This window comes from Heterocephalus glaber, unplaced genomic scaffold (assembly GCF_053883595.1).
Source record: "Heterocephalus glaber isolate CG9 unplaced genomic scaffold, H.glaber_assembly_v1.0 deba00001452, whole genome shotgun sequence".
NCBI lineage: Eukaryota > Metazoa > Chordata > Mammalia > Rodentia > Bathyergidae > Heterocephalus > Heterocephalus glaber.
In genome coordinates this window covers 11,588,776-11,607,953 of record NW_028258302.1, presented here as the reverse complement: position 1 = coordinate 11,607,953, position 19,178 = coordinate 11,588,776, and the positions used below count along the sequence as shown (strand labels likewise).

Sequence of the window (19,178 nt, the reverse complement as noted above, 5' to 3'; positions counted from 1 at the left end):
TACATTCCCATCAACAATGTAGAAGGATTCCTTTTTCACCACAGCCTCTCTGACATTTATTGTTTGATTTCTTGATAACAGCAATTCTTTCTGGAGTAAGATGGAATCTCAGTGTTGTTTTAATTTGTATTTCTCTAATGGACAGAGATTTTGAACTTTTTTTCATATATTTATGGGCCATCTGTACTTCTTCTGAGAAGTGTCTATTCATTTCAGTGGCCCATTTTTTGATTGAGTCTTAATTTTAGGGTATCTAAATATTTTAGTTCTTTATACATTCTAGGCACTAATCCTCTGTCTGAAGAAGAGTTGGCAATTTTTTTCCCATTCTGTAAATTGTCTCTTCACTCTGTTGGTTGTTTCCTTTGCTGTGTAGAAGACTTTTTATTTGATTTGGTCCCATTTGTTGATTTTTGATGTCATTTCTTGTGCAATTGGGGCTCTGTTCAGTAAGTCCTTGCCCATGGCTATGTCTTCAAGAGTTTTACCTATTTTATCTTCCAACAGATTGTTTCTTTTTTTTTTTTTCTTTTTTTTTCTGTACGGGGGCTCAAGCTCAGGACTTTGTGCTTGCAAGCCAGGCACAGTGCCACTGAGCTAAATCCCCAGACCTTAATTCATTTTGATTTTAGTTTAGTACATGGTAAGAGATACAGGTCTAAAGTCAGTCTTCTTCATGTGGATACCCAGTTTTCCCAGCACCATTTGTGAAACAGGCTATCTTTCCTCCAGTGTATGTTTTTGGCCCACAGTCTGCTTATTTTCATCAAATATTTTTTCTCTAAAGTTGTTTTATGTCATAGTAGAATTTCTGTTTCTTATTTTACTAATTTCATCACTTAAATGACAATTATCTAATGTTGAAATCATCTTGCATTCAGAAGAAATCCAACATGGTCAATATGTATTTTTAAAATATATTGCTATTTTTAGTTTAATAATAATGTATTTAGGCTATTCCCATCTAGGTCCATCATTGGAACTGACCTGCAAACTTCCTGACTCAAATTTTCCTCATCTTGATTGAGGATCAATGTAACACCAGTCACATATAATGCAGTGGGTAGTTTTCCCTCTTTTTCCATTATTTGAGGAAATTTACATAGGACACAGACTTTCTGCTCCATGAATATGTACCTGGGTTCAAGATACTTGGTTGTTATAGTTACGTGCAACTCCCTGAAATCCTCTTCTTCCTTATGACCTCAGCTTTGCCACTAGGTCAAGTTCTCCATATCCAGCTACATAGTTCATAGGAGGAGTCTTTGTCCCAGGAGGCTCCTTAGCTCTTGCAAACACTGCCCATCCTATCAACGTGGCCAGACATGTGAGAACACTCAGGGTGAACAGGAGAGGCTGACTGAGACTTCAAGCCCATTACATGTGAGATGGAGGTCAAGCCATCCATGTCACCAGGGAGTGGGAGTTGTGACTGGGGTTATGTTTCCAAATCTCCTGGCTCTCACCTTGAGCTAAGCCTCTCACTTTATATTAGCAATAATGAAAATGATATTTCTTCTTCCATAGTTATTCTTATATTTTATTCCTTAGCATGTCATAATCTGGGCAAGAAGGCAAAAGTCTACGAAAAGGAGACCCCCTGGAAGCCTAAGGCAGCAGATACAGAGAGAAGGCTCAGGGTAATCAGTAAGGTACACAATCAGAGAAATGTTCCCCCAAAGAATGGCATAGCATCACTGCTAAGGATAGTATTTAATAGTAGATGAATAAACCTCTGTTACAGTAATAGTTGTGTGACTGTTTTAATGTAGATTAGAAAATATAACTGTATAATTATGAGTGGTGAAAGACATAACTATGATATCAAACTTTAAAATTTATAGATAGAGCATAAGACTAGGATAGTCAATTTAAAGAAAAATAATACCATCAGTATATAATAAAGTTGTAAGAAGAGGTGGCAAACCCAAGATGTGGTATGAAAATGATAAAAGTTTGGAAAATACTCAAAGGCCTATTTATTGCATAACAAGCCAGCATCAACAGCACCCTCACCCCTCCAAAAAAACCCTCACACACACGTGCACACAAACACACCCTCTGGGATGTACAGAGAGAGGGGCAGATTTTAAAATGAGAAAGAAGCACTTTCTGTAGGGACTGAGTGATCCTTCTCATAAGGCTGGGGTTCCCACTGAGATTGCTGGTGTCCACAGTAAAACCTTCATCCCAATGCAGGGTGGGATCCCCGGGTGCATGCTTGTCTATCTGCAAGCCTGTACCGTAAACCCAAGCCTGTTGGTGGATCTTCCCCACTCAGGAAGTATAAGCACGAATGAGAGACATTTGCAGACATCCAAAGATTCAGGAAGCTTTCCTTCCATGCCCTTCTTTTAAAAAGTGTTTTTTAAAGACATTTCTCTAGCAAACTAGGGACATAATCCAAGAAAGAACAACTCAACAGATTCACAAAGCAGTAGAATTAACCCAGGAGTACAATGACTAGAAATACCAGAGGTCCATAGAGCCATCTGTCAAAATTCGGGCAGGAAGTAGTCTGTGTGGAGAAGAACGTTAAGAAGAAAATAGGCTTCATTCAACAAATAATACAATTAAGAAGCTGGAAGATTTTAATGCCCTGATTTAAAAGGCATATGTTTCTTCTCTAAAGAAAAGAGGAAAGCAATTAAACTCCAAGGAAACAAAAAGTTGTATAAGAAAGTCATGGTTCAAATATGAGATGAATGAAAATGTAACATGATATTAAGTATTGGAGGGAGTGTAGCAGAATACACTTGAACTTTTAGCCTGAAACATTTCCCTTTGAGCAGCATTTAAACTCTAAGATTAGTTCCTTCTCTGTGGGTCCCAGGATGCTACCTGGCTCTGCAGAGAATAATGTTTACATAATCATAGTATTTTTAAAGAAATACTTTACTGATTTTCAATATTTGAAATTCAGAGATAGACAATACACAAAACTAGAACATTTTAATTATAAATATAGAACCAGATGCAAATGTAGTGCTTTAGTAACAGGAGCTAGGGGGAGGGAGGGCAAGAGTGATAAAGGATGCCTCATCTTACACAGTGGGGAGTCAAGAATTATTGTATAAAATTAATGGCACAAGAAATGAAAGCTGGGAAACTGTGTATACAACCGCACTCTGGAGGGAAGTTACCATTGCTAAGCTTCTCATCTTCCACAGGAGGAATTGGGCTAGACACTGTTAATTCTCCAGTAATCAATCACTTTCCCTTCATCCTTTAGTCATAGAAACCTTATATTTCCGATGGCCTCCAGCTGAATTGGCTCTCTGGCCATTTCCCAGCCTCCCTTGCAGCTACATGCAACCAGATAACCAAGCTTCGACCACCTGGATATATGGAGAAGTGATGTGCTTTTCCATTAGGTTGAATATAGATGTGACCAGCCATCTCTGACCCAGGCCAAGAGTTTTGCCGTAAATAATAATAACTAATACAGGTGCTTTTCTATCTGCTTTGCATATATTAACTCATTCAACCTAATGGAGATGTGTATCTATTTCTGATGGTTGCTGTAACAAATTACTACAAGAATAGTGGCCTAAAACAACACAAATTCATCCTTGTGCAGTATTGAAGGTCAGACACCTAAAATCAATGTGTTGGCTGCTTGCTTCTGCACTCAGGAAAAATCACTGCTGTTTTTTTCCAGCCTCTAGGGGCCCTTGTGTTCCTTTGTTTCATGATTCTGTCCCCATATCACCACACCCATGCTTGCATCGGCACATCCTCTATTACTCTGATTTTCTGCCTCCTTCTTATAAGAACCCTTGTGATTACCTTGGGGCCCCTTCAATATCCCATCTCAAAATTCCCAGCCTAATCAATACCACACAGTCCTTTTGGCCACAGATTCTAGCAATTAGGATGCAGACAGCTGTAGGGGAATATTATTCTCCCCACCACAGACTGGGACTACATTATTTCCATTTAACAGATGTTAAAACCCAAGCTGAGAGAAGTCGAGTAGCAAGCCAGGGTCACACAGAGGGTAAGCGACAAATCCATGCTTAAAACCTGGACAGCGAGTGGGCCACCAACATCTGTGGACATAAGCATGATAGTCTATCCTGTCAGATGCTGACGTCCTGGTTACCTGCGTCAACCTCACCAGGCCAGGAGGAAACATTCATCTTTCTAAGCCACTGTCATTAGGGGGAGGGGAATCTTTGTTACAGAAGTTATATTCTACTGCAGGAGTCAGAAGCTACTCTAAATAATTAAAACTAATGATTTTACTTTATGTTCTTCTGAATGGTTTGACTATTTGGCAAGGAAAATGTATTTTTATTAATTTCAAATCTTTTTAAGTTGCAGAGCAAGACTGTCAATCTGTCTACATCCCACCCTCACTTAAACCCTCTAGGAACCCCACTGCCTGTGGGATGAATTGAGGTCAAGCTCATTCACTGACATTCAAGGCCAGCCCTTCACCTGTCTTTCTGTTTCTCATTGCTCCGTTTCGTGGAGCACCCTGGAGCAAACTAGCATTTGCTGAGGCCCTGGAACAGGCCTTTCACCACGCCCACCCCTTGCTATGCTCACGCTGGCCCCTTCACCTTCACTACACCTTCTTCCTCTTACACTCCTGTCCAACATATCTCACTTAAAGCAAATCTGCAAACTCTTATTCATCCCTTAATACCCAGCCCATGTTGCCACTAGGTGTTTATCTTAATCTTTCTCCTGTTCAAGATTTTCTTCAAATGTCTGGTGATTCAGGTTGCAGTTAGAAACCCTCCAGCTCCCTGCCTTTCCCCCAACATCCCTCCCAGGAAAAACAAACCAAGCCTTTTCCTTCCTCTTGCAGGTTCCTGTGTCAAAATAGCCACAGTAGCACACATTTAATATGATCATTGTCTACTTCTTTTTTTTTTTTGGTACAGGGAATCGAACTCAGGACCTTGCACTTTCGAGACGGGTGCGGTGCCACTGAGCTAAATTCCCGGCCCTGTCTACTTTTATTATTCATTATTTTAAGAGTTAGAGCTCTAGTATCCCTCAGCCCCAATATGTGGTTCAAAATACAAACAATAGAAAACTACAAGCTAAGTAAGAGGATGTCTGACCTGATTCTTCCCCTGATGAGCACAGTGATGTTGTTGTGTGTGTTCCCCCTCCCCCACACAGGAGATCAAACTCAGGACCTTGAGCTTGCAAGGCAGGCGCGCCAGGACTGAGCTAAATCTCCAATCCCAAGAACAATGACTTTGAGATACGGAATCATTGTTAAAATACTATGCATATGCTTGTGTCTGTCTCTGCCATGCTGCCGCCCTGGCCCTGCTGCTCGGCACACTCGTGTGGTCTTGGTGAATCTTCATACAATGGCAACCGCAAAGGTCTCATCTTATAACTAGCGATGTGGGACACAGAAAGGGTGCCAGTTTCCGGCTGCTGCTGTAACAGATCACAAACTTAGTGGCCTTAGAGTACTGGGAGTCAGACATCCAAACATCCAGGAATAAGCAGGGCTTCATTCCTTCTGGAGGCTCTAGGAGCACCTGCTTCTAAGCCTTGACATTCCTCGTCTCATGGCTGCTCTAGCAGCAGCATTGCTCCACTTCCTTTATCATGCCTCCTCTTTCCGATGTTCTGCCCCCCTTTTATAAGACTGTGATCAGACTGGACCCACCTGGATAATCCATAATCATCTTCCCACCGCAAGATCCTTATTTAGTCACATATGTAAAGTTCTTTTTGCCATGTAACATATTCAGATTCTGGGGATTGGAATGTGGCTTCTTCCCCCCTTACACATGATACACTCTACCACTGAGCTACTCTAGGATTTTGGCATCTTTGGGGGCCATGATTCAGTGCATCACAGAGGTTAAGGAAGTGACCATTCTAAGATTACATAGTAGTAATTCACAGAGCTGGCTGTCTAGTTTTTCTGGCCCCAGTGCCTGTGCTCCTACCCTACCCTTGACACTAGACATGACACACTCTGGAGATTGGCTGGTTTTCTCTTTGGGCTCACATGCATTATCATCGTCAGTCCCAATCCCATTCTACCTCCTGGCTGGCCTCTACAGGTATTGGATACCATCACCAAACACTTGTCTATATGAAGGTGTCCCAGCCTAAGCAGCAGGCCCTCTCCACAGGAGCCCCTCTCTCTGTGCAGCCTGCCCAGCCATCAGCACAGTGTGTGTTGAGTGAGCACATAGATGAGTGAACAGACAGGAAGCTGTTCTCTCCAGCCTTTCTCCCCGTCTCACCCGGGGCGTGAAGATGCACTCTAGCTTTCAAAGTCAGCCAGGATGCCTGACTGGGCCCTGGGCCCCTGCTCTCTCAGTGGATGTTGGTCCCTTCGAGCCACCTGGACCTGAGGAAAGGGTGACATAGGCTGAGAGTGTAGCCTGGGACACAGAAGATACACTGTCCCTGGGTCCCTCATCAAGGCATGTGCACTTTGACAGTTGGACCCAAGGACCCAAGTCCCACAGCTTGCCTCAGTGGCCTCCCCAGACCCAGAACCCACTTTCTGAGCCCACATCCCAGTCCTTGTTGCCTCTACCCTTGCTTGTTTTCTGATCTCTGCCCTCCTAAAAAAGCATCCCACCCACACTCCCAGGACTGCAGGAGCATTAGCAAGAAGAAAACCCAATTACTTTTCAATTGCTCTAGTCCCTGCCAGACAGAGGTTACTGTAAGCCACATTGGAATTGGGAGGGGGGCGGGGGCTAGCACCTGGGGCCACTGCCCAGGCTGACACTTGAAGACGGATATAACAGGGACCTGTGGCTCAGAGGCTCAGGATTAGATCAACATGGCTGGTTCCAGGAAAGAGGTCATGTGGGCACCACTTGACAGACAGCTCGAGCAAAGCCAAGGCTTTAGGGCAGCCCTTCCTGAGCAGAGCAGGCACCAGGGCTGAAGGCCCAGCCTGGAGATGGAAGACCCAAGGTCCCTGGTCTCTCCTGGGCACCGGCATTTTGCCAGAAGCTTCCAAGGTCAGTGCTGCTGTGCCCAAGGACCCAGCAACTGCAACTCCTGTGAGTCTGCCAGAGCACCAGTGGCCCTGGGGCCCCCAGGATTTCCCCCAAACACAGACTCAGGAGTCTCCCTCTGGTCCATTAGGCTGAACAACAGGCTTCCCCACCCTCAAACTGTCACCGAGTGGGGCTAACTCAGGACCAGTGGGATGTGGTGCCTGGAGCTGCCTGTTGGCACAGGTCTGATGGAGGAGGAAAAGATTTGTTGGCTTATGATCTCTTGTCTAGGGAGCAGCTATTTTGGGGTACATAGGAAAGGGAGAAAAGTTGGCAACTCAGGATCCCTCATGAGGGAAGATGAGACTATCTCTGCAAAATTGGATAATCTGGCTGGGGTGGGAAGACTCTCAGCTGTGATTCACCCCCCATCCAGACACATGCACCCTCATGTACAATGACTGGAGGACCTCGGGAGCCTTTTGCTCACTCCAACCCCGTTGTCTGGAAACCATGAATTGCATAGTTCTGAGCCAGGCTCAGCTGGTGCTCACCGCCCATGGCCACGCAGATCTGTACCTTCCACTCCACTAGCTGCACCCTGTTTGCTGCAACTATCCTTTGATTGTCCCTGCATGATATGCCTCCCAACCCCCAGTCCATACATAGCAAATGATTGCAGCTCTGGATGGAGAGCTGGGGGTAACATCGAGGGCCGAGTCATCCTGGTGGGAGCAGTTGTGCCAAGTTCCACATCCACACACCGGAGTCATGGACACAAAGGCATTCCCACACTCACAGGGAAGCACACCAGAGGCCAGTGCTAGTCAAAGCACAGTTCAGACAGCCAATCCCTGCACACCTTACAGACACAAGCACCAAAACACAGGGACAAATCAAGACCCATACAGACATACCCCACCCAGGGTGACCTCCATTCATCAACTCCAGCTCATCCTCTACCGACATCAGAGACACAAACCCACACAGTCTAGACACACACAGCCCTTCTGTGATGCAATGACTCCTACATGTGTATACACACACACACACACACACACACACACACACACACACACACACACACACACACACTAGCCAGCCCCTCTTTGCTTCAGTCCTCATCTCTTCCCCTACCTAAAGCAAAGCAGGCATAGGGCTGGAGATTTAGCTCAGTGGTTTCGCTGCCTGCCTTGCAAGTGCAAGGTCCGGAGTTCGATCCCCAGTACCAAAAAAAAAAAAGTAGCAAAGCAGACAGGACAGTTTTGGAGTCACAGGGATCTATGACCATCACCCAGGTGCAGACGCCCAAGGTCAAATCCTGCTTTAGGTTTAGCCTCAGCCCTCCCTCCTGTTCTGCAGAAGTGACAGTCACTGGACCCATCAGGTGCTGTCCCAGCCCCCCTCCCAGGTATCCTGTGCCCAAGAGAGCATCTCCAGCCCTTTTGAAAAGGGCTTTGGCTATGGGGAAGAGGGTAGGTCATCTTAGTAGTCACTTGGCAGAAGGAAAGGGGTATTATGAATTTCAGAGGGTAAGAAAGCAGGGTGGGGTCTGATATGATAGGAAGCTTCAGTCTGGAGGCAGGGAATGGCCAAAGTGACTGCCTAAAGCTTCGGTGGTGGTCACCCTTCACCTACCTGTGATTCCCAGAAGGCCCAGCCCATGAACCTTTGCACCTACTGCTTCTTCTACCCTGAAGAGCTCCCCTTCCATACCAGTCCCCTGCAAGGCCACCTTCTCATTCTTCAGGTCTCCGTGTAGGTGTTCCCGTTCTAGGAAGCCCTGGCAGAGCCATCTGCCCTGCCGTGGCCCACTGCCCACTGAATTCCAACCCAACTCCACTCACACCTCAAGTGAGGTGCCTGGCTGCTCACCCACCCGGTAGAACTGAAAGGACTCCAGCCTTGAGCACTGCTCTGACTCTGCTGTGTGACCTTGAGCAAATCACTGAGCCAAGTGTGTCAAGTGTCCTCATCTGTATAATGGGAACAGTATCAGCTACCTCACCAGGTCGGTGTGATGATCAAATGAGATCATGCACCTCGTACCCTATATGGCAGCCGTATTATTATAGGTTCATCGCCTCACACACACCTTGATAGATATTATTGAATTAGCGGGCCCCTCTGGCTCCCCTCTTCTGTCTTCATCTTGCATCCCTGTCTTGGGAGGGAAAAGGTAAGTATGAACAAAAAGAAGCCTTACGGGCCGAGAGAGCCAAGAGATGAGAGAGCAGGGCTTTCTGGCATCGCTGGGAGCGCGCTGCTCCAGCAGCGCCCAGAGCATGGCTGGAGGAGGTGCGAGCATCCTCTCACCCCTGTGACCAACCTGTGCCACCATCCTCATCAGCAAAGGGAAGCGGCGAGGAGAGGTGGGGCTGGGGTCCACCTCTGGGCTGTGGTCCCCGAAGGAAGCTGCCCGGGTATCGCCTGCACACATTAGGCGTGCCCTGACTGCGCGGGGGCGGGGACATAAACGTTGAAGGAACGCTGACCGTATGAATGAACGGGTGGACGCATGAATGGAGGTGAGGTGCAAGCGTGAAGTGACGGGCGAGAGGATGAGCTGGGAGACCCGGAGCCCAGACCGGCTGGGGCTCGCCTCCCTAGAGCGCGCACCTCGGAGGAGCCCGCGCCGAGCCACCGCCCGCGCTGGAGCCGGGGCTCGCGCCCAGCCGGGTACTCAGGCAGCGCCGCCTCTGGATGGGGCCGCTCGGCCCCCTCCCCAGCCCCGAGCCCGGGGCTCCGGCCTTTCCCGGAGGAAGGCGAAGTCCCGGACACAGGGTCCAGGGTCCAACAGCTGAAAACGCCCGGTCCCGAAGCCAACAGGTGCAGGGCGTGGGGGGCCCTCAGCTAGGGAGCGGGGTTCCAAGGACCTGCGGCGGGGAGTGGGGGGAACCCAGAGTCTCGGGGGTGGGTAACCTGGATGCTGGGAGGCTGGGTCATCATCCGCCTGCGCTCACCTCCAGGCAGGCTCCTGCGGAACCTCGAGCGCTCTTGCTGCCCGCCCCCCGCGCCCCCCCCCACCCGTGCAGGGAGCTCGGGCTGAGGGTCGGCCGGAGGCGGGTTGGTTGCGCAGTCCTCTCCCTCACCCCCACAGGTCTCCAGGGACCATCAACCCTTCTACACAAGTCCGGGGTCGTCCCTGCCCAGCCCGGGGGAAGGAAGGGTCTTAGGAGGAAGGCGCCGGGAGCGAGATTTATGAATGGAGAGAGCGGCCTGCGCGCCTGCTCAGCGACCCCTGGTGGCCACTGGGGAGCATGGCGTCCCAGGGCTTCCAGGAAGGCCTAGAGGTGGGGGCCGAGCGCCCTGCAGGGTGGGATAGCGCAGAGGGTGGCCAGGGAGGTGGTCAGTACAGTCTCCCTGCGTCCTTCCTGGCGTGGGCGTGCTTGAGTGCGCGCCCACAGGGCAGGGTCTGGTGGGTGGGGCCTGGGTCTCTAACGCCTGCCTCGACACTCCCCTCCCCCAATTAATCCTATGAACTCTAGGAAAGAGTGTTTGCAATCACAGTGGCTTCTCCGGAATCTAGTGATTGGTGGAATCCGACAGACTTGGCTTAGTTGTTTTGTGACCTCAAGCAAGGGGCTCAACCTCTCATCTGCAAAACACGGTTCCCTAATAATGGTACCCGGCAATGTCTGTAAGGCCAGTCTCCTGTGCCAGGCTCTGGGTGAAGCACTCAGCATGGATTAGAGCTAGTTGCTCCCCACCACGCTCCTGGGAGGTAGGTACGGTTGGACTTCATTGGATGGGGAAACTGAGGCTGAAGGAGACAAGATAAATTACACAAGAGCGACCTGTGTGGAATCTGAATGTAACCCAGGTCCAAGGCTGAAAATTAGGAGGCAGTGCACACACAGAGTGCCAGGCATGGTCCCTAATGATTCCTTCCTTCCTTCTTCCAGGAGCAGTAGGCTGGGACTCCAAAGTCCTGCGTGCAAGCTGAGGACTGGACCAGGCTCCCCTCTCCAAAGAATCCAGGATGCCCCTTAGCTGCAGTGGCTCCTGACCTCATGGAGCCCTTGACCACCCCAGGGGTCCAGACGGGAGTCCCCACTGGCAGTGAGGAGCCATCCCCTGTGCCTCCAGACTACGAAGATGAGTTTCTGCGCTATCTGTGGCATGATTATCTGTACCCGAAGCAGTATGAGTGGGTCCTCATCGCAGCCTATGTGGCCGTGTTCCTTATAGCCCTGGTGGGCAACACACTGGGTAGGTCTGTGTCTTCCACTGTGGTACTGAGGTCTTCCCCCAGGGTCTGGAGGGGTTCCTGGGCCCGTAGGGAGCAGGGGACTCCCTGGATGGGTGGGAACTGGGGTGGGCATGGCTTTGCAGCTGGCTTTACCCCCCCCCCATGCCACAGTCTGCCTGGCAGTGTGGCGGAACCACCACATGAGAACAGTCACCAACTACTTCATTGTCAACCTGTCCCTGGCTGACATGCTGGTAACAGCCATCTGCCTGCCTGCCAGCCTGCTAGTGGACATCACTGAGTCCTGGCTCTTCGGCCATACCCTCTGCAAGGTCATCCCTTATCTACAGGTGAGCTCTACTGGCACCACTTGCTAGCCTGTCACACCTGTCTAAATCCACCTTATGTAGGTCTCAGTGACTCTCAGGCTTGCCTTTCAGACAGGTCACGGTGGCTCAGTACCCCTGCAGAGTCATCCCCTACTGCCAGCAAGGGAAGGTGGACACACGAGGACACAGACAATCCCATATGCTCACAGAGATCCCCTCCCCGTCACAGACATACACACGTGGCCACGTGTGCACACATACACACAGTCACCTCTGGGTATACAGACGCACAGAAGAGAGGGGCAACCCTACAGTGACACAGACACTAACACTCATTGGGGCTGCTTCTTGATCCCAAGGAGCGACCCCTGGAGGCAATGCCTCCCACACTACTGGCTCACACTCCTCTCTGCCTCCCAGAATGAAGGAGTCTTTCTAATCGCTTGGGGAAGGGGTGGCTTTCTCCAAGGAGAGAAATCCCTGTTGGATTTCCCAGTGTTTCGAGGTTTTCCACTCAGCTGATTAGCTCTAGTGATTTTAAGAATGAAGACAAACAGAAGAGAGAATTTTGTGCCTCAGTTTCCTCATCTGTAGCATAGCACCCATGTGATGGGGTTGTTGTTCGGATAAGGAGAACACTGTGGGGCCAGGGATTTAGCTCAGTGGTTTCGCCGCCTGCTGCACAAGCGCAAGGACCTGAGTTCAATCCCTGGTAAAAAAAAAAAAAAAAGGAGAACACTGTGTGCCACATGGTAATTCCATAAGTGTAAGTAATAATTCACCATAGAGGAAACACCTACTATGTGCCAGGTCTCTAACTGGACATTTTTCATACATGATTTTATTTAGTCACACCAGAATCTCACCAGGCAGATGGTATATTTCCATTCTGCAGATGAAATTCCAGGGTTTGTGACCTCTCAGGTGACTAAGTAGATGGCAGAGTCAGGATTTGCCCTACACCCACCCAGTATCTCTGGGCTGTCCCCCCAACCCCAGACACCTGCCCCTCATGGCTCTGATGCTGTATCCCCACGAGGCAGGCTGTGTCGGTGTCGGTGGCAGTGCTGACTCTCAGCTTCATCGCCCTGGACCGTTGGTATGCCATCTGCCATCCACTGCTGTTCAAGAGCACTGCCCGGCGAGCCCGGGGCTCCATCCTGGGCATCTGGGCCGTGTCACTGGCTGTCATGGTGCCCCAGGCTGCTGTCATGGAATGTAGCAGTGTGCTGCCTGAGCTAGCCAACCGCACCCAGCTCTTCTCTGTCTGTGACGAACACTGGGCAGGTAACGATGGGCATCTATCAGGGCACTTCTAAGGTGGGTGCCCCTAGCTGCTGGGGGTCCCTCTAGGATGGACCTTGCCATGGTGCCCACATGAGATAGAGCTGCCCCCAACCTTTCTTTGGCCCAGGTTGGGACAGGGTGGCATTACTCCCCAGGGCAGAATGGGGCACCAAGATTGGGCCTGACCCTTGCATCTCTCGGCTCCTACAGATGAACTCTACCCCAAGATCTACCACAGTTGCTTCTTCATCTTCACCTACTTGGCCCCACTCGGGCTCATGGCCATGGCCTATTTCCAGATCTTCCGAAAGCTCTGGGGCCGCCAGGTGAGCCCCACTCTGATGGCACTGGCTGGGCTGGGAGGGGTAGGGCCACAGTCTAAGGGAGCAGATAGTCCTCTGCCTTCAGAGCATGCCATGCTGGCTGCAGCCAGAGGAAGCCAGGCCTAGGGACATGGGGGTCTCAAGGCCCAAAGTGCTAATCCCCTCCCTGGGGTACAGAGTGACCAACATCCTTCTAGTTCAGTAGCTGCCATTTATTGTACCATTTGCCCATAGCTGACCTTGCAGCCTCTTTGCTACCACATCTTATCCCCTACTTAATGTGTAAGAAACAGAGTCCCCGAGAAGCAATGTAAAGTCCCCCAAATCACTCAACCAGTGAGTAAAAGGCCAGAGATTAAAATCTGGATCTTTGAGGTTTCAATGCTTAGGTGTAGCACCACCACAACAATAATGGCAGCTCTGAGTTGCTTTTTAAATTAGGCTTTGCATCCAGTGTCTTACAACTGTCTAATAAAAGAGGCAGTATTTCCCCGTTACAGTGCTGAGCAAGGGCAACCCTCTTGCCAAGGCCAGTGAGGGCAGAGCCTGCCAGTTGCAGGGCTTGACTTCTTTCCTCCACTACAAGTGGACCCACACTGGGTTTCATGGGGAGAGAGATGCTCAGAGGCCTCAGCACAAGCCAGAGTGAGACCTGGGTCAGCACCGGGCAGTGAGAATGTACAGGCCAGAGTGTGATCAGCTTGAATGTCACTGACATTCTACACACAGTACTTATCCACGTGCAGGCCATGCAGGATGGGGAGATGGACAGATTAGATCCAGGCCCTGGCATGGGGCAATGCCAGGGATGGGCCTTTCCTGGCTGGGCTGCCTTGTAGTCTACCCAGTCCTCTCAGACTCCCAGTCCTGTAGGGCAGAGACACTGTCCTCCTCATCTGACAGACAGGCTTAGAAAGCTCATGTAGCTCATGATTATCTGAGTTGACTCCAGACCCTCTGTTTCCTGCACTCTAGCCCCATGCCTGACTGTTGTGGGGTGATTCAGGTTCCCATGGTGGTGATGGGACAGGAGGCTTTGAGGATCTTTGTCTGCTCCAGGAGCCCAGAACCATCCCAGGCTTGTGGGCATCAACCCATGCAGAGACTCATTCTCTGAGGCCCAGGGCCATTCCCTGCTGCCCTCCTGCTGTCCCTTGCCCAGCCTTCTCCACAGTCTGGCATGGGCCAGGGAGAGGTATAACTCCTCCTACCCTAAAGATGGGGCTGGGGGTTTAAGGAGGAGGAATGGCCTGGGGCCTTATCAAGGGTCCCCAGCTCTCTGAGTCTCATGACAGCTAGGGGCTGATACTACCTCTCCAAAAGCATGTTGTGGGTGGTTTCACCATGAGCTAATAATGGAGAATGAAGGTACATCACTCACCAAGTCCAGAAAGCTTGTCTATCATAAACATCAGGTTTGTCCTAGGGCTAGGGTTTATTGTGTTGCCCACCTCCACCCTGCTCTATGGTCCAGCCTGGAGTGGGCTAAGCCAAAGAGAATGGCCTTCCCAGGAGCTGTACCCAGCCCTGCCGTGTCTGTGTCTGCTGGACAGATCCCAGGCACCACCTCAGCTCTGGTACGGAACTGGAAGCGGCCCTCAGACCAGCTGGAGGAGCAAGGACAGGGCCCCAGTGCAGAGCCCCAGCCCAGGGCCCGTGCCTTTCTGGCCGAGGTGAAGCAGATGCGAGCTCGGAGGAAGACAGCCAAGATGCTGATGGTGGTGCTGCTGGTCTTTGCCCTCTGCTACCTGCCCATCAGTGTCCTCAATGTCCTCAAGAGGTGAGAGCTCGGGAGAGCGGGTGGGAGTGGGAAGAGTTGTGGAGCCAACCAAGGAACTCTTCTTGCACCGCCACTTCTGCACTGTGCGACCCGGGGTAAGTTGCTTCTCTTTCCTGAGCTCTATGCCTCATCTCCTCAGTCACTGAGTGGGAATAACAATAGTCCTTGGCTCTTAGGCACTATTGTCATCAAGTTTTAGGGTAAATAAGAGCACAAGACAGACAAAGTGGCTGCCTTGACATAGGCTACACTCCATTGTGAGAGAAAGAAAATAAATAGAAAAATCCACAAGTGTTACTAGGTAGCTGTAGTTGCTAGGAAGGAAAATGAAATAGGGAAAGAGGATAGACAGTGACAATGACAGGGATTTTGTTGTTGTTTTAGATATAATAGTCTTTTTAAAAGTGTCTTTGAGGAAATGACACTTGAGCGAGACTTGGAGGAAGTGAGGAAATCGGCCTGAAGGGGTCTGGAGAGACAGCAGTCTAGGCAGAGGGACATAGGAGCAGAGCAGATGAGGGGCCCTGGGGTGCTGGGGAAAGTGGATGGACTGCTGCACGGGAGACAGTCTGGGTTCTCATGGCCATGTCCTGGGTGTGCGACCTTGAGTATGTAACCTTTCTTCTTGAGCCTGTCTCCCTAGCTGAAAAGCAGATGATGTCTATGACTCACCATGCTGCTGTGAGGATGCATGAGAAGGTGGATGGGGACCCAGGGGAACTGGTGCCTAAGCGGAGACATCTTGGTCCCTGTCCCTAGGTCATACTCTGTGTTGAGAACCCCAAACTGTGGCCAAGACCTCAGACCCAGAGCCCAGGAAAGGGCCATGCAATAGGCAGAAGTGGGCAGTGGGAACCCTAGAGCTCTGTGAGCACCATCCCCATTAATACCTCATTCCTGACTGTCCTCCCTGGTGCTAGGGTGTTCGGGATGTTCCGCCAAGCCAGTGACCGAGAAGCTGTCTACGCCTGCTTCACCTTCTCCCACTGGCTGGTGTACGCCAACAGCGCTGCCAATCCCATTATCTACAACTTCCTTAGTGGTGAGTGGGCTGAGCAGGAAGAGTGACCGAGGCCCAGTGGCCTCATCCCCAGTCCAGGGCCCAGACCAAGGGCAGTGGGGGAGGATTTACCTGCTCTCTCCTGGGCATTGAGACCCTGCTCTGAGAACACTCACTCTTGGGAAAGACTCTGCCCCACTCAGGACCCCTGCTCTGAGGGGCAGAGAGCCCACACTCCTGCCAGTGGCCAGCACCTAGGATGGAGTGGCAGTCTGCACTAGTGAGCAAGTGGACAGGCAGGGGCTGGGCCAGTGGGGGCATGTGTAGCAGTCTACCTTCCCAGAGGGAGCCCAGCCCAGGGGACAAGGGGTCAGGAGTCCCCGGCTGAGGAGATAACTGTATAATCCAGTAGTCAGGTAAAACAGCATCAATAGCAGCAAAAGGGCTTCTGCCTGCCTAGACAGACACACTGGCAGGGTGGCCAGAATCTTGCGGGCTACCCCGGATCTGCCTCCAGCACCAGCCTTCTGGCTCTTCCCTCTGGAAGTCCCACCCTCTTGGCCCCCACTGCCACCGTGAGCCTCCTGGGGTCCTTCGTTTCCCTCCTTTACCTCCTAGTCTCAGTCTGGTCATGGCCTCCCCCCACCCCCGGCTTGGTCAATCAGAAGTGACTCAGCAGACCTCAGACTGGGGACTAGGCCGATAAGGAGCTGGTGCAGATGGCTGTGCAAGCCTGGACACAAACTTTCAGAAAGTTCAAAGGTTCCTGAAGAGATTGGAGGTCAATAGTAAAATCCTCACTACAACTCAAGAATTACCCTGGAATCCAGCTTAGAGGCCAGGAGAGGAAAGGGCAGGTGCCTTCCTCATGCCTTTGTGTGGTCTGCATTCACTGAGCACCTACTGTGTGCTTGGGCCCATGATGAGCACCAGAGATGCCTGATCAGGGAAGGTTTGGTACCAAAAGCACCTCTGTTCCCCTGGTATTTATTCTTGGGCTGCACAGGGTGGTGTGCAGTGGTCCTTTCTCCCTCACAGTCTTCTCCTTTACAAGAAGGGCTTTGGCTGGGGAGCTTGGGCAAGCCACTCTATCTCTGTGTATTCCAGCTGTGATGCGAGGACAGAGCACTACAGCCTCTCAGGGTTCAGGGGTGCTCTGGGGACAGAGGCTGAGGTACCTGGTACAGTGCCTGGCACAGTGTGACTGCCACACACAAGGGCTGCTGTTGCCATTTCATCATCACAGGCCAGAGCTGGGAGAAACCTGGCAACAGAATGAGCCCTGAACTCTCTCCACATACACACCAAGGGGGACAGAGGTGACCTGAGGCTCCTGGGCCAGACACCACGTCTTGAGCCAGGCTCTAAGCCAGAGTGCAGTCAAGGAATCAGATGACAATTGCATTTTTGCTCGGGAATGGGCTCGGGTCTCTGTCTCACTCTCCCTGGCAGTGCTGAGGCTGCCCGGGGGCTCCCCATCCCAGCTCCACCCTCCCTCCCAGCCCCTCACAGGCAGGTAGGCCTGAGCTGAGTGGGTGCCCCTTGGGCTCAAGGCCCCTTCCTGTTGCATTTGTTTCCTTATGGCTGTCTTTTGTCTCCCAACCAAGGCAAATTCCGGGAGCAGTTTAAGGCTGCCTTCTCCTGCTGCCTGCCTGGCCTGAGTCCCTGCAGTTCTCTGAAAGACCCCGGGCCCCGCTCCTCTGCCAGTCACAAGTCCCTGTCCTTGCAGAGCCGGTGCTCTGTCTCCAAAGTCTCGGAGCATGTGGTGCTCACCAGTGTCACCACAGTGCTGTCCTGAGCGAGGGCCAGCCTGGGGGCTCTGGGACCTGCAGCTGATTCCTGCCTGGGCTGCTCCTTCGGCCCCTGGGATCCACCTCTGGAAAGGCTGCTGGATGCAGTGAAAGGCTTAAGCTCCAGTCCTGGTTTTCTGCCTGTGTGACTCCGAGCAAATCATTCTCCTCTCAGAGCTTGTGTTCTCTAAGTGGGGTTGATATGAGGAGGCTAAAGGATGCCCAAGACAGTGGAAAGCTCTTTGTAAATTGTGAAGTGCTGTGGATACGGTTACTGTTGTACTTCTCGCTTGGCCATACCCGACAGTACCGCCCGCCTTCATCATCTTCCGACTTTGGCTTTTCTCCCAAAGACCCCTCTCCTGCCCAATTATAGGACTTCCCTGGAGTCTGCTATAAAGGTCCCCACAGCATTTCCATCTGGACCAGGGGCTCCCTAAAGCCCAGCGCTGCACTCGGCCAGCTGCCGTGATGCGTGTGTGAATTAATCAGGGCCCAGTCCTTCTTCAGTGAGGCCATGAGCTCAGCCCATCCTCACTAGGTACTGAGTGAACGCACTATAGTCTGGACCCTGTTGGCTTTGTGATGTGATAAAATACTCTCCACTCGGTCATTCGGCATGGAGGCCAGCAGCCCAAAGCAACTGTAATTAAAAGCCTGGCACTGAATGTTCCCTTTCCTTGTCATTACACAAAATCTGTGCTGCTCAGGTTAGGAGAGGAAGGTGGGGCAGCTGGGGGGAAGGCAAGATGAGAAGGCACTGGAATGTTATTATCTGCAGACCGCCCCTACCCCCCGCCCAGATGGACTTGGCCCGGCCTCAAAGTGCACACAGTGGTGCCAAGCCTCTGATGCCCAGAAGCTCAACCTTTGACACAACACACTGCTGGCTCCCAGCCCAGTAGCCTCTAGAAAGTAAGGGGATATGATGGGGAGACAGAGTTTAACAAACTTACTGTTCCTTCACCTTCTTGGAAATTGGGGCTTCAATTATTCTATATGAACTCACAGGATAAAGAGAGAAAGCTATAAACCTGGCCAAACATGCTCCAGCTGCCACCAAGATGATTATAGGGCTGTCAGAGGCCCTGATCCTCATTGGCAGAGCAGGATTCAAGTGCATTCTGAAGTGCTGCTCTGCTGGGAGGCGCAGGAGACAGCTGGCCTGGGCCAGTGCAGCCATGCACACCACCAGGTCTGCTTAAATTGACTAATGGAGCCACGGGCTCCCCCAACCTCAGTTGTCAAGAAGTGGAGTGGAGACATGCCTAGGCATGGCTTGTCTTGAGCACCCCATTTTACCCAGAGCGGGTGGACAGTGTGCTGTATATTGCCGCTCTCCATGAGTCACCCACACAGCCCAGCTCACTGTGGACAGTGCAGCTGCTCCCAGGAGGGACAGACTGTCCTGCTCTCTTGTGCTCCCACTGGCCTTGGGATCCAGAGCTGCTTGCAAACTCATAGGCAGGTCTAGAGGAGAGGTGTGCAGAATGAGGCATGAGGACCCCAGTCCAGAGCCAACCGTGCCTG

The 19,178-nt window shown here is 51.1% G+C and overlaps 1 protein-coding gene across 2 annotated transcripts; it reads left to right on the top strand.

The window, feature by feature from the left end:
- The first annotated feature begins 9,638 nt into the window (after nt 1-9,638).
- On the top strand, nt 9,639-17,834 carry Hcrtr1 (hypocretin receptor 1). Of its 2 annotated transcripts, none has more exons than XM_004850820.3 (8): nt 9,639-9,776; nt 10,853-11,159; nt 11,311-11,489; nt 12,512-12,755; nt 12,966-13,081; nt 14,632-14,858; nt 15,779-15,900; nt 17,466-17,834. In XM_004850820.3, the coding sequence occupies exons 2-8, from the start codon at nt 10,961-10,963 to the stop codon at nt 17,654-17,656; spliced, it is 1,278 nt and encodes a 425-aa protein (XP_004850877.1). In that variant the 5' UTR covers nt 9,639-9,776; nt 10,853-10,960; the 3' UTR covers nt 17,657-17,834. The 2 variants fall into 2 exon arrangements, with proteins under 2 accessions (XP_004850877.1, XP_004850878.1); XM_004850821.3 differs by lacking the exon at nt 9,639-9,776 and adding an exon at nt 10,539-10,671.
- The last annotated feature ends 1,344 nt before the right edge of the window (nt 17,835-19,178 follow it).

What these genes read in the sequence shown, in the direction of transcription:
- Hcrtr1 (XM_004850820.3), top strand. Translation starts at nt 10,961, where the DNA reads ATGGAGCCCTTGACCACCCCAGGGGTCCAGACGGGAGTCCCCACTGGC. An exon ending in CTGTGACGAACACTGGGCAG is followed by an intron (nt 12,756 to 12,965) that starts GTAACGATGGGC and finishes CGGCTCCTACAG; the next exon opens with ATGAACTCTACCCCAAGATC. An exon ending in GTCCTCAATGTCCTCAAGAG is followed by an intron (nt 14,859 to 15,778) that starts GTGAGAGCTCGG and finishes CCCTGGTGCTAG; the next exon opens with GGTGTTCGGGATGTTCCGCC.